This window comes from Paroedura picta, chromosome 3 (assembly GCF_049243985.1).
Source record: "Paroedura picta isolate Pp20150507F chromosome 3, Ppicta_v3.0, whole genome shotgun sequence".
Taxonomy (NCBI): Eukaryota; Metazoa; Chordata; class Lepidosauria; order Squamata; family Gekkonidae; genus Paroedura; species Paroedura picta.
This window is the reverse complement of record NC_135371.1, coordinates 84,154,552-84,168,793: the sequence shown is the minus strand read 5'-3', so window position 1 is coordinate 84,168,793 and position 14,242 is coordinate 84,154,552. Positions and strand designations below refer to the sequence as shown.

General features: G+C 43.8%; 1 protein-coding gene across 2 annotated transcripts; it reads left to right on the top strand.

The window, feature by feature from the left end:
- The first annotated feature begins 1,469 nt into the window (after positions 1-1,469).
- On the top strand, positions 1,470-13,446 carry LTC4S (leukotriene C4 synthase). 2 transcript variants are annotated; one of them, XM_077326631.1, is made up of 5 exons: positions 1,470-1,675; positions 4,326-4,425; positions 8,894-8,964; positions 10,220-10,301; positions 12,382-13,446. In XM_077326631.1, the coding sequence occupies exons 1-5, from the start codon at positions 1,618-1,620 to the stop codon at positions 12,485-12,487; spliced, it is 417 nt and encodes a 138-aa protein (XP_077182746.1). In that variant the 5' UTR covers positions 1,470-1,617; the 3' UTR covers positions 12,488-13,446. The 2 variants fall into 2 exon arrangements, with proteins under 2 accessions (XP_077182746.1, XP_077182747.1); XM_077326632.1 differs by lacking the exon at positions 1,470-1,675 and adding an exon at positions 1,690-4,132.
- The last annotated feature ends 796 nt before the right edge of the window (positions 13,447-14,242 follow it).

The window sequence follows — 14,242 nt, the reverse complement described above, 5'->3', positions numbered from 1 at the left end:
AAACTTGTTTTGCATCAGTACAATAAGCTTTTTAAGTTTTTTATCTTTAGTCTCAATCTTCCCTACTGTCACGTAACATCATGACTGCAGTTTTAGCAGTGTGAAAGCACCATGGAGCCCTGACAACACTTTCTTGAATTATTAGGAACATTGTATCAACCTCACATCATGTTTCTGGTATGGTCAGGATTGAGAAAGCAAAGACAAATACCTTTTTTTTTTTTTTTTTAACCCTCACTGCCCTTGGCTCACAGCTCTTCAACAGCGATTCAGTCATACCTATTTGAAAGCAAGGACTCGTCCAATGTATCTAGGACCAGTTTGCATAGCAGATTGGATTAAACCTGGTTTGCTGTTTTTTACACCACGGTTATGCACTGACAGCTCATCATTGGAGAGGGGTGTGTGTGTTATATGTGTATGAAAGAGAGTTCATGTGTTAACATTTATTAATTTTTTGTACTCACTTAAAAAGCATTCTTCAAGAGCCTTTCAGGAGTTCTACTGAGACTTGTTAGTTGTTTACAATGTTGTTGCTCTCTCATGCACGTGTCATTCTAAAACTTTCCAGTGGAAGAGATGCTGTTAGCTCGCAGACTTTCCAGAATCACACAAGCTTTCAGTTCCCAAGGCCCTGTAATGATTGTGCCCACCTCTTCTCCAGAGAAGTGTTCCATAATGTGGAGGCCTCCATTCACAAGGCCTTCCCATGACTTCCATTAGACGTTCAGGCTTTACATTTATAGCTCACCTTTCTTACTGAGACTCAAGGAAGATTATATAGTATAAATCAATTCAATCCACATGATGGTATATCTAGTAGACAATGCAATAGGCCCTCTGTCGAAATGTGAAATCAAACAAAAACTGCTGAAACAAAATGTAAGTGCTAACATGACATGTTAAAACAGCAGAAATTACACAGAATGATACTGCAACAGACTGTACATGCTATTCTCAGCAGTATAGTATATTGGTATAGGACAGCTGCTTGTGACAACTGGAAAACATTTTCCCCAGGATTTTCCCAAAGGTTTTATGAAGATAGGTTTGCTTCAGGAAAATCAACAATTATTTTGGGAGATTTAACAAGGGGGGAATGAAGGTGGGATGTAGAAGCTTCAGCTTTACCGCAATTCCCACTCCACGCCCCCAACCCCCTCTCTCCACATCTTCCTTTGTATTGGGAAACCAGTACTACTCTATAATGTTTAATGATGTTGCACGTGCTTTGAGAACATGAATATGTTCCTGTATGGAGCTGGACATTGAAAGCACAAAGTCAGCTGCTTAAGATCCCTTCCGCAAATAGGGTGACTCTTCTTCAGAGCCTTAACATTATTCTCAAAGAATGGGATGGAAAGTTTTAGATTTGTAGACATCTATGGGTAACTGCAATTTAAAAATAAATGCAGGATGTTCACAATATCTATTCACAACTATCCAGCAAGTAGAGTGTTAACCAGCCTTTTGGAAGAGGAAACAAAGACTTGTGTGGTCTGATGTGCTATGACAGCAGCTTTGAGTATGTATATTAGAAGGAGAAAGTTTGCAGTGTCAAAAGTCCATTGAGCTTTATAGCTTCCTTGCTGGTATCTCCAGCTTCTAAGAACCAATATGTTGCATCAGATAGCCTGGCTGGCTGCTGTTACCATTTTAGGAGTCTTGGAACAAGGTAAGGAACGTGTTGCCATTTTTATGGCGAGAAAAGAATACTATGGTTGCCTTGGTAAACTAAGTGGAATCTTGTAGGCCAGTTAAGCAGGTTGCCTGAGCTGTAGGAAATTATACATACAGACTATTTTCTGATGGCCTGCCAGTCCATTTATGTGTCTAGAAGCTAATTGACTTTTTGTAGCTGTTCTAGAGGCTGAGAATGTAACTGAATCTTACAACTGACCATGCATGGGGGGCAATGGTGTTGGCAAGTTAAACTAGAATTGGGTTAGGATAAGTCTACCAACTCCCCCCCCCCAGCATTTCATTGTATAATTGTAACTTCTAATGGAAAGCCTTTAATGATTGTGTGTGCCATTGGATTGTTTAAACTGGGAGAGGAGGTTTGCGTCCAGCATCTTAAGCAAATTATTTGACACAGACTGGTGACACTAAAGTGCACAGAGCCAGTTCTATTGTATCGGTAGTGGTATATGCTACAAAGATTTAAGGTGCCCCACCCCAAGCATTTAATACATCTTATTATATGGGAATGGACAGTACTAGAGACAATCTGAGGCTACAGATGCTAGACATCAAGGTTTCTGACCTATACCAAACAGTTCTCTTTGGATCACGTCCTGACTTCTAGGAAGAATAATTAATTCAAGCATCATATTTGATTAGTATTAATGTGTATGACTGAGTGGGTTCTAGCTGTCTGTTGCGTACTGGCTTGTGCTTGACACCTGCATGGTGACATGAGGTCAGCAGACTCCGGAGTGCTTAGAGATCCCTGTCATGAAGGGGAAGTGTCAAAGTTGTAGCTTTCTTGGAAAGAATAATGGGGCAGGACTGCAATCTCACATGATGGGTTCATGGTTCCCACATAACATTATATGTGCGTTTTCTTTGATCTAAGACCCATATATCTCTGGAACGGTGTTAAAATGAGAGTTCTTGAAAATATCAGCAAAGTGAAGCAGACAGAAAAGCCATGTGCGTATACTTGAAGGACCACTTTATAATCCGGTTCTGGGATGTGGTGGAGTAGGAAGAGACTTTCTTTGTCCGGCCTACTTGGCATGCGTTAGGATACGTTCCCCAACAAGAAAAGGCAACGTTTTCAAAGCAGGGTGCCTCAGTTGCCTTGCTTATCTCTACCTTGTCAAATGCTGAGCAGCAACGTATCTGGTAAATGTACTTATCGCTGCATCATTGTGGTGTTCTTGTTAACCCACAACAGAGCCTGTCTCTGTGCTCTGTCAGCTAAGTATGGGAGGCTCTGCGGAAAACTTCCAAGTGCAAATCCAGAGTCCTCTTCAAAAGCTTTGCAGCTTGGCAAAAACATTACATTCAGACTTGGCAGTGGCAGACCTAACAGATGGGGTGGACAGGGCTGCCCCATGAGGGAGTGGGCAAAGACGGATTTAACTTATGGTCCTTCATAATGTGAGACTTGAAACTTCAGTATGTCAAAACTTAATTCATACACAATGTGATGTTGTTGCATTCTTTGTAAGGCTGATCACTACAAGAGAATAATGAACAGAAGTCAAAGCTCCCCTCCCAGCTCTTTGGAAGAAGGGCAGGAAAAAATGTATTAGATAGTATTCCCTTTCCTGTAGTCCTGGCTGTCTCTTGAACATAACCCCCCGAATTAAAAACAAAATTCTTTCTGTTTCCACCTCCTTCTCATGTTTAAAATTATGTCTGATCTCCTTCCCCAGGTAACCTGCCCTTCAAGACTATCGGCATTTTCACACAATCCACTTCAGTGACTGTGCCAGTGGATTCTGCTATTTCAGACAGTCAAATCTAGTTGCAAAGTGCATTGAAAGTGTGTTATTTAGTGTGTGTTTAGGAACGCCTAAATTCCTGAAGAGCTGCCATGTAAACCTGCTTCAGGAAAAAGTCACCGTTCCCAAAATTCACATACAATATACCTATTAATCTCTGAAGTGCTTAAATGTATCTTAGTATTAAACCTTGGAGGTATGGCTATCTTGAGAAAGCTGATGAGGTGATTTGTGGCAGGACTAATTTATTTTAATTAATTTTCAAGGCCAGGTCATAATCCCGGAGCTCAGTAAGAGCAGAATAGTGTTCCCTTAGCCAAGTACAATGTGTGTGTGTGTGTGCATGTTTGTATATACCCCTCTGAGCATTCTGTCCCAATTATAAAAAGAGGAAGGACCTAGTCAGAAGACAATGTTTTCTCTATACAGACCTGGATTTCTGGCATTCCCTTTTCTGGATTTGGGGGGGGGGGGGTTGTATAAGTTAACTTTAAAGACCTTTCCCTCCTCATTTCCCAGCCCTTCTGGTGGCTCACTGTAGAGCTGCATTGGCAGCCCTTCATAGTAGTCACCTTGGTAAGTCTTAACCTGTCATATTTGGCTTTTCTGCTATTATTTTAAGAACAACCCAAGGCTTGGAGCAATTGAGTGGGGAGACTGAAACTATCTCCAATGAGGTAAGAATAAAGGGCAATCAGTCTGCAAAAATGTGGAATAGGAACAGACTCTTTGTGGACTGTTTGTGCATACTAAATTTGAACAGTGTTTGCTGTTAGAGGAGAAGTAAAAATCCAATGAGAACACTGGTTATTTTCCATTGTATGCACCCTTCCAGACTAAAATAGTTGGTTACCCCTCCCCCCTCCACAGCCTATTTTGTCATGCAGGTGATCTATGCTCGGCGCAGGTGCAAAGTATCTCCTCCTGGTATATCAGGTCCTCCAGAATTTGAAAGAATCTTCAGAGCCCAGTAAGTTGAATTCCTTTGAGGGTTTTGGATGGTCTATATCCTAAACACCGATGTAGAAAAATTTTCTATTGTGGCTAGTGGACTTAACTCTATGAATATTTATTTTAATCAGGTCAGGGTGACCCAACTATGTGATGCTAAGAGATAGAACCTTTTCTCCCATCCTTGATACACACACACACACACACACACACACACAGAGAGAGAGAGAAAATCAGACTTTGACTTAATCCTGTGACCAATCACTGGACAGTGCTTACAATTGCTCATGTATCTTCCTCCTGCCTCTGGGAACGGAATAGACATATGGGAGGCTGCAATGACATGAGGGAAGAGGGTGAAACTGCTGCTGCTTCTTCTTCCATGAGATGAATTCTCCTCCAGAGGCAGAAGACATCTTGGGTGTTTTTATTTCTCCTTATAAGGAGGCAGGCTCGCTTTTTTCCTTGTCTTGCTTCCTAAGTGGGTGTGCCTCTCCCAGTTCTTTCCTGCCTCTGATCAGGGAGAACACGTTTTCTTCTAGCTCTGCTAGCAGGCTTAGAAGAATGTATCCTTTACCTTTCCTTCTATTTTTTCCTTCTTTCTTCTCTCCCCTCCGTACTTGTGCTTCCAGCAGCTTTGGGGTGAGTTTTTCCGGCCATTTTTAGGCTTATTCTCAATCCACGGCTTACCGGGTTGATTTGGGGCACCTCCTTTAGAATTCCCAGGCTCAATAAGAGAGTGGGAAATAATGGCAATGGGACGAGAAACAGAAGACCTTAGATCAGAAGAGGACGTCGCTGCACATCTCTTGGAGGGCAATGAGCTCCCTGGGCTGGCGGGTGCAGCTGAGAAGAGCCCCCTGCGTCTGGTCGGAGCAGGAACCACAAGGCGCAAGAAGCACGCCAAAAAGACCATTGCGGCTCCTGAGAACTGAAAACTCTGGCCCATGATGGTGGCAGCCATTTTGGAGCAGGAGAAGAGGTTCCGAGCCGGTGGGTTCTATGGATCCGGGAGAAAGAACCTCCAGTGTTGGAGGATGATGAGGATTCCAATGAGCCATTGTGAAATGGGGCAAACCTGTCATGAGACAGCCCCGCCGACAGGTCAGAGGCAGGGGCAGACACTTGGTATGTTCTATCCTGCTTATTCTGGTGACCTTGTCAGACCCTGCTACCAGGACTGGTGTCAGAGTGCAGGGAATCTTAGACTGTGGGTGTACCTGGACTATAGTAAACCCTCAAATGGTGCAATCCCTGGGGATAGCCGTGGAACCCCTAAAAAAGCCAATCTGTTTCGCCCAAATGGACCTGGAATTTTCCAAGGGGGGCAAAGCTGTGTCCCAAACCTTGCCCCTAAATTTAGACATTGAGGAACACTGGGAACGCATGCAACCCATTGTGGCCCCAAAGGCGGCGTTTCTCTTTGTGTTGGGAATGGACTGGCTGCATAAGCACGATCCCAGCGTACGGTGGCAGTTGCGAGTCTATTGTTTACCGAACCTAGGTGTCGGCACCACTGCTGGAAAGCCGCTTCGGGTACTGCCACAGAGGGGCAGAGGGAGTACTCGGTGATGTGCTAGTGGGCAGTACTGGGCCTTCCCAAGGAATATTGGGATCTGAAAGGGGTGTTCAAGGAATGGGAGAATGATAATTTGCCCCCCCCCCCATTGAAAGACTGACTGTGCCATTGAACTTAAGCCGGGGGAGCCGTTACCAAAATCTAAGCTGTATTCCATGAGTCCCCAAGAAATGACGGAGTTATGAGCGTTCCTGGACAAGAATTTGGCATGGGGTTTCATTGGCCCACCACATACCATATGGCGGCACCGGTACTCTTCGTCAAGAAAAAGGACAGTTCCCTCCGGCTGTGCATGGACTATCGGGGGCTGCTTTGAATAATAAACTTTCCTTTCTGCAAGAGAAGTGTTTATTTCAAGTCTGTCCTCCTGATAAAGCCAAAATCAAGAAGATTCAAGAGCTGATACTACAGATCCTAGATGCTGAATATTCCACCCTCATGACCCTTGCAAGTCTGGTGGGACTGTTCATCTCATGTCTGGACACAGTCCAGTGGGCAAGATTACATTCCAGACAACTTCAAACCTTTCTATGACCTCATCACATCAGCAGAAGCACATTCTCCTTTGTCTTTCTCACAACATACGGAACAGTCTTCTGTGGTGGTCAATCTCAGACAATCTGTCCAAGGGAAAGAGATATATTCTACCTCTAGAAGTGGAGGTCTTCACAGACACCGTCCATTTCAACCTTCACAGGACACTATAAGATCGATATATTCAGTTCAGTCGATGCCACCTTTGGACAGGTGGTATTTCAAGAAGTTATATTTCATTAGCAACTTCCCACCCGGGGGACACTGCTTGGGAAGGTCCCAAGATGTCTTCCGCCTCTGGGGGAGAATGACCAGTGGTCTTATCTGTGAGGGGTCCTTCTTCCCAGAGGTATAGGAAGACATCTTCAACCCCCCCCCCCCCAAAAGGTGCACGGTTTATTTCTTGTTCTTGTTCTTGAGCCAGTTTGGTCTAGTGGTTAGGAGTGCGGACCTCTAATCTGGCATGCCGGGTTCAATTCTGCACTCCTCCACATGCAGCCAGCTGGGTGACCTTGGGCTTGCCATAGCACTGATAAAGCTGTTCTGACCGAGCAGTGATATCAGGACTCTCTCAGCCTCACCCACCTCACAGGGTGTCTGTTGTGGGGAGAAGAAAGGGAAGGCCGCTTTGAGCCTCCTTTGGGAAGAGAAAAGTGGCATATAAGAGCCAACTCTTCTTCTTCTAGGGCCAAATTCTTGCAGGCTTTTTGCAACAAGCAGTTAGAGTACCGTATGCTTAATTTGGACTTCTTCTTCTTCTTCTTCTTCTTCTTCTTCAGCCTGTTAGCTAGCTGTTTATATATATGTTATGTTCCTTTTCCTATTTAATATTTTAAGCTTTCTGTAGATCAAGGATTGATGATAGGCCTGATACAGCGCTGGAAGTCTCAAACTGGGACAGAGTGGCATGCCCATTTAGGAAGCAGGAAAAGAAAAAAGTGAGCCTGCCTCCCTGTGGAAGGACTGCTGGGGGAGGAGAAAGTCAGGAAAGCCCATGGGTCTTCCCCCTGGATCTTTGTCTAAACTCTCTTATAACAGGTGTAATGCTGCATTGATTTCCGGTCTGAGAGCCAGCTTGGTGTAGTGGATTTCTAATCTGGTGAGCCCGGTTTGATTCCCTGCTCCTCCTCCACATGCAGCCAGCTGGGTGGCCTTGGGATCACCACAGCACTGATAAAGCTGTTCTGACCAAGCAATAATAGCAGGGCTCTCTCAGCCTCACCCACCTCACAGGGTGTCTGTTGTGGGGAGAGGAAAAGGAAGGAGATTGTAAGCTGCTTTGATACTCCTTTGAGTAGAGAAAAGCAGCATATAAGAACCAATTCTTCTTCCTCTTCTAAACGGTCACTGAGACCATTGCAAAGTCAGTGTTGGGGTGTGTGTGTGTACTAGTTAACAACTTTTTCATGGACTGCTTCCCTTCTCCAGTGTGAATTTCCCCTCCCCACTGAGCGTTGTGAGGAAACACATAAAATACGTTTGTCTATCCCAAATCTACCACCATCAATCTAATTACTATTTCCCAGCAGTTTAATCAAAGCTCTTACATATTGGGAGAAAATATGCCTTCTCTATTCATAGACCAGTTGTCTGACTCTGTTCAGACAGGTTCATAACTTTCTCCAGAATATGTAGTTTATATACTTCTGTCATGTGTGTATGTCTCTCCTTCCCCCATCACCTTTTAGTCCTTCCTCATAGGAATAGTGCAGTAACCTTTTATTGTTTTTAGTTGCCCTTTCTTCCATCTTCTCCAACTTGTAGGATATCATTTCTGAGATCCAGCAGCCATAACTGTACACAGTAGATGTATTGTACATAGTACTATGTGCACATAGTACATACCATAGAAATATACACCATTTTAGTCTTTTTCCTAATAATGCCACAATTAAGAATTCACTTTTCTCCTCAAGGGATACATTATAGACACCAGATCTATTTTCTGGTAAGTCAGCACCAGGTAAGGTCATCAACATCATTTAGATTTTTTTTTGTTCCACTGTACATTTACTTTCCTGCTTACCAAGTCTGAAGAAATCCTTTAGGAGCTCTTGACAATCAACTTTGGTGTTATCTGCAACTTTGGTATTGGTTATTTATCAATTCCTGAAGTTTTTTAAAAGTCCTAATGCAAAGAGCACCAGGAAGCTCCATAGTCCACGTTTCTCCATCATGCTAACTGCCTTGGACAGTTAGTGCAATTTTGAAGACAGGAAAGTGGTGCCCCACTAGAATTTCTTCCCATTGCTTCATGTGAAAGTTGGATCTGAAATTAACTGGCCATATGGACCAACAAGAATGTTCTCCAGAGCCTAAGTAGGTCTTCATGTGATAAGTGCTTGTGTTTACTCTTTCTTCTTATTTTGTTTAGAGTAAATTGCACAGAATACTTCCCAATATTTCTTTCTCTGTTGTGGGTGGCTGGAATCTTTTTTCATCAAGGTAAAATCCTTTATCTCATTCATAAAGTTTATGTGAAAATTTTTGGCCCACTTGATGTTAACCCTGTACTGTTGGCATAGCTGTAAATAAACATAACCCAAGGAGTTAGTTGGGGGTGCAGTTATGTAAACCATTTCCCCCATGATGACATAATCTTATTACATTTGCTGAAAAGTGTTACCATCATGATGATGCTTTTCATCTATTTAAATTTAGATGTCTGGTAAATTGTTAAGGGTGGTTTGACACTTTTTGTGACAGGCATGATTACTGCTGCAACAAAGTCTTAGTTGGGATGACATATCCATATCTTTAAATACCCATGTACAAGAACTGGTTACTGGGCATACAGACATTTAAAGTTGTGGATCTATGGTTGGTACTCTGTGCTTCAAGGAACATTGGACTCTATAGCAGTTCCCAATCTAACCTGTTCCTTCAGTTTCATGATTATTGAGAAAGAGAGACTGTTTCTGCACTAGGGTTTTCGCTTGGATTTCAATTTGCATACGGTTGATTTTTTTTGTCCATTTCCACATTTAAATCCCCCTTTTCTGGCAAAGACCCAACTCGCCCCCTCAGTTGCCCTGTAGCAAAAGAATCCTTAGAAATCCAGTTCTCATTTTTGAACTGGGAGCTAGCAGGGCATGAGTTGGAGCTGGCCAATGCAGACATGCTTTCAGTTGGGTTTTCACAGCGCCCATCATTTTGAGTGTTTGGGCCCACCTTCCCTCACTGCTGTCCTCCTCCTTCCCCTCTACCCCTTCCACATTTCCTCCTCCCATGGGAAAGCTGTCCTGGCACTCAGAACTTCCATCTGCCTAGCATCCATGTGAAATGGGGACAGCTGTGTCAGGAGCAGGGCAGGAGAAAGAGCTGTTGTCACTCTTCAGGTGAAAAGTGCTCTTGCGTTGCCTCAACTGCTACTTCCATACAGTTAGACATTTATGCATGTTTTTTTAGTGAGAAGAGGGCACCAGTATCTGACCCATGTACTTCAGCCATGGAGTCCTTGGTGTTCTTACTGGCTTATCTGTTGTTGGGCTCTTCATCCATTTTATACCACTTACATTTTCTTTTTGCTTCTTCAGCAGTCACTTTGCCTCTCTGGTGAGGTCTAGTAATGTAGTTAAGAGCATGAGCTGTTAATTGTGTTCCACAGCTAAAATGGCAACAAAACAGATTTATATGTTTCTCCTAAAAAGTCACTCAGGTTATCCATAGTAACTAATTTGGCTACTGTCTTCTCCTGTAGCATCGGCAGCATTCTGTGGGCTAATCTACCTGTATGCTCGCTATCAGTACTTTAGTGGATATGCCTGTGCTGCAAATGGAAGGTGAGTACAACAAAGTATTGTTCAGCATAACAGCTATAGATATGCCAGCCTTCAGGCGGGACCTGGGGATCACCTGGAATTACAGGTAATCTCCAGACTAGAGATCAGCTTCCCTGGAGAAAAATGGATGCTTTGGAGGTGGACTCTGTGGCGTTGTACCTCACTAATGTCCCTGTCCTCCTCAGGCTGCATCTCCTGGAGTTCCCCAACCTGGATCTGGCAACCCCACAACTTCCATTCCCCTCCAGTGGCTGGGGGATGATGACCTGGCAACCCTAACCAGCTAGCTTGTCTGCCTGCCTGCCTGCCTTCTAGTAACTGATGCTGCTCAAGCCCAGGCTTTTGCAGTTGTATTAAAACCTAAACAAAACGTAACCATCTAGAAATAGAAAGCCTTGAAAGATGCCCTTGTGTACACCAATTCTGGACTCCAAGGCCAGGGCCACATTCCAGTCCTTGGAATGCTTCCCAAGCCAAGCCTAGTTATTACAACAGTAAATAAGAGTGTTGCTGGGTTAAACAGAGCTCCTGTATACAAACAGCTTCCTTAACACTTAAAAGAAGCATGTCAAGTTGAATGATTGTACCCTAGATTTCTCCATCTGCAGGACCCCTTTCTGGCTTAAGTAGTGTTCAGTCACATGGACCTTCTACTTGCTACCTGTGGTGGTACAACTCACCTAGATTTACCTTTTTAGTGAGAATTAAGTTGAAGAAAGAAAAAAAAAACACCTTGAAATTTTGACCTGGGAGCCTCATTTGCACATGTCCTGACTGCTTGACCCCAGGAGCATAAAAAGGCATTAATATCTTGTTCTTCCATTTGCAGGCCAGGAAGCACAGGTACATAGTGGCATGTACACCACAGGCTGGGGTCTTCTGGGCCCTGCCCCAGAGTGTTGCAGGAATTCCAGCTGGACAGCCTGTTGTACTCTGGAAAGAAATGACCATGGAAGGAAGGGCAGGGCTGCTGTTGCTAAAATGTTCTGGCAGGGGTTCAGTTGGATCATGATGCTTCAGGTGTGAAGCCTCTCCCCTGCCCCAATGGCTGAATTGCTTAGAAGCACTTCACATCCCATCTGATCTGCTTTTGTTTTCTAGACCTCAGTGCCAGCAAGGGAATGTGCTATCATATGGAAATGGTTGAAACTATTTCTTGAATATTCTGACAATTTGTAATAGTTTACTTAAGAAACTGACCATTAAAAGCAGGCTTTTAGAAAGGTTTCATTTCTAACTCAATTGTAATTCTTGTGTAATAGGAGAGGAAAGTAATGTAGAGCTGACATTTCTGATCTCAGTTCTCAGAGGGAGAGAAACTAAGTCTTCCCCCACCAAAGGGAGCATTTGTGGTGGTGGAAACTGCGACAAGTCGCAGCTGATTTATGAGCACCTCCTGGGGTTTTTAAGGCAAGCAACATTCAGAGGTGCTTTGCCATTACCATCGTCTACCTCCAAGCCATGACCCTGGCATTCCTTGGAGGCCTTTTCCAATTGTGGGAAACCTCTCTCCAAATGGTAGCCAGGGCCAGCCCTGTTTAGTTTCCGCTGTTTGGTGAGATCTGTCTAGCCTGGGCTATCCGGGTCAGGAAAGATTCGAGATCCTTATTTGTGGGTGTGAGATAGCCACAACTCCTCTTGCATGTTCGTTACTTTGGATGAATGCATCACTGTTTGCTAAAGCAAGATCTGATGGCACTTCTGCTGTGTGAAAGGCAAAAGTGGACCAAGCACCATGGAGCAACCAGTCCAGCCCTTTCCCCCACCTATGTAAAACCCTGTAACAACACAAGAGCCCATCCTCTGATTAAAAGCTTTCTGAAGACTGCAGAACAGCTCTTGTCATATTTTGCAATTTGAGTTTAGACTATGACAGCTGGGAGCTTTGCTTCTTCCTACGTATTAAACCAATTGCCACATAAGATCAGCTAACCTATGACAGCTGATTTGTGACTGAGACTATCTGAAAGCCCTTATTTATCATGGTAGTCTGATAATCGTCAATAAAGAACAGCTTAAAAGTAGTACTACAGTGAATCCCGTGAACTGAAAAATGCCCCCCCTCATTCTTTTTGCACAGGCTACGTCCCCTGTACTTCAGCAGCGGAGTCCTTGGTGTTCTCATTGGCTTATCTGTCGTGGGGCTCTTCGTCCACTTTATACCACTTACAATTTTCATTCCTTGAAGAAAGCTTCTAAATCAGATGTTAATGCTTGTCTTACTGTGAACTGCCCTAAATGTTGCACAGCAGTTTATAATTTTCACTTATGTCTTTTCTGAATCAAGGTTTCTAAATAGATGTTTTAAAAGAATTATGATAGTATTTGAATCTGTATTAATATTAGTCCTTTATCTCAAAAGCATAATTAAATTAGTTCTTGTGACAAAAACTTCCAAGTTATTGTTCTTTTTATTAGTGAGTCATAGGCCTTATAAGGAAATATTACTTAGAGAGTAATTAAAATGTGGAATCTGCTGCCAGAAGATATGGCCACAGGAGAAAACAGCTTTAAAAGGAGATTAGATAGATTCATGGAGGATAAGTCTATCAGTGGCTACTAGCCATGGTGACTACAGGGACCTTCCACATTTAGAGGCACTAATCCTCTGAATCCCAGACCTTCCAGAGGGAAACATCAGGGGGAAAGCCTCAGCCCCTATGTCATTGTTGGCTGTCCAGAGAGACTGGCTGGCCACTGTGTGTGACAGGATGCTGGACTACGTGGACTATCAGTATGATCCATGTTTTTCTTATGTTTTTATAGGCATATATAAGATACACATGTGGTTACTATGAGTGTACTTTTGGTGTATCCAAACAAAAAAATACCTTGTCAGTATTTTTCTGGATATTTAATCAGCCTGATATAAACTGGGATATTTATTCAGCTATTCAAAACACCTGAGCTTCAAAAATATTTGGGATTTTTCAGGGCTGCCAGACAGCTGAAGTTAAAAGTCCCTTTAAAAAAACTTCAGTGAACAAGCAGCTTGGGTAAATATTTAGAGAAACTATGAGTTTCTAAAATACCTCCTAAGTGAACGTGCTACTTGCAGAAGGCATTTCAAGAGGTCAGATTCATTTACACGCCCTTTCCCCCTTCCATTGAAAGTAATGGAGGATGGGGGGCACCTTCTTTAAAGCTCATAGAATTAGACCCCCTAGTCCATTCTTTTAAAACTGGGGGGGGGGGAGGGGATAAGAGACACTAGCAGCTATGCTGCAAATTTGGTACCTCTGCCTCCATCGATTATCTATTATACCCAATGGAGACCATTGTTATAATAGGCCCCAAAGGGATCTGGGGAAAAAAATCAGGAATCCCAAATAGTTCCCAGAACTGAATATCGTAGTGGTACTGGGATTTCTTAATATCAGGAAATACCAATATTTTTTTACTTCAATATACTTGAACCTGAGAAATACCAAGGATTTCCCTTGAATTCTGGGTTTTATAATTACCTACATGGTTAGGAATTTAATCATGGATGGCAAAGTAGTTTTTCAGATATGTGATGATATCATGGTGGATTCTATTATCCTATATACCAGTAGTCCCCAACCTGCGGGCCGCGGCCCGGTACCGGGCCGTGAAGGCCATGGCGCCGGGCCGTGGCTCCCTCTCCCCGCCCCCCTGCAGTAAAAAACTTCCCAGGCCGCAAGCTTGCGGCCCAGGAAGCTTCTTATTGCGGGAGGGCAGGGAGAGGGAATCAGGGCCGGGCCGCGCATGCGGGTGCGGCCCGTGGGTGCGGCCCGATGCACGGGCGCGGCCCGCGGGCACGGCCCGCAGGCGTGGTCCGCACAGGCGCGGCCCGTTGCCCTGCCGGTCCCCAGCCTCAGAAAGGTTGGGGACCACTGCTATATACGAAAACTTAAGTGAGGAATTTGTGTTTACTACAGTTCAAAGACAAATATTACCCAAAGTTTAGTCTCTAAGGA

What these genes read in the sequence shown, in the direction of transcription:
- LTC4S (XM_077326631.1), top strand. Translation starts at nt 1,618, where the DNA reads ATGTTGCATCAGATAGCCTGGCTGGCTGCTGTTACCATTTTAGGAGTC. An exon ending in TTTAGGAGTCTTGGAACAAG is followed by an intron (nt 1,676 to 4,325) that starts GTAAGGAACGTG and finishes CCCCCTCCACAG; the next exon opens with CCTATTTTGTCATGCAGGTG. An exon ending in TGGAATCTTTTTTCATCAAG is followed by an intron (nt 8,965 to 10,219) that starts GTAAAATCCTTT and finishes CTTCTCCTGTAG; the next exon opens with CATCGGCAGCATTCTGTGGG.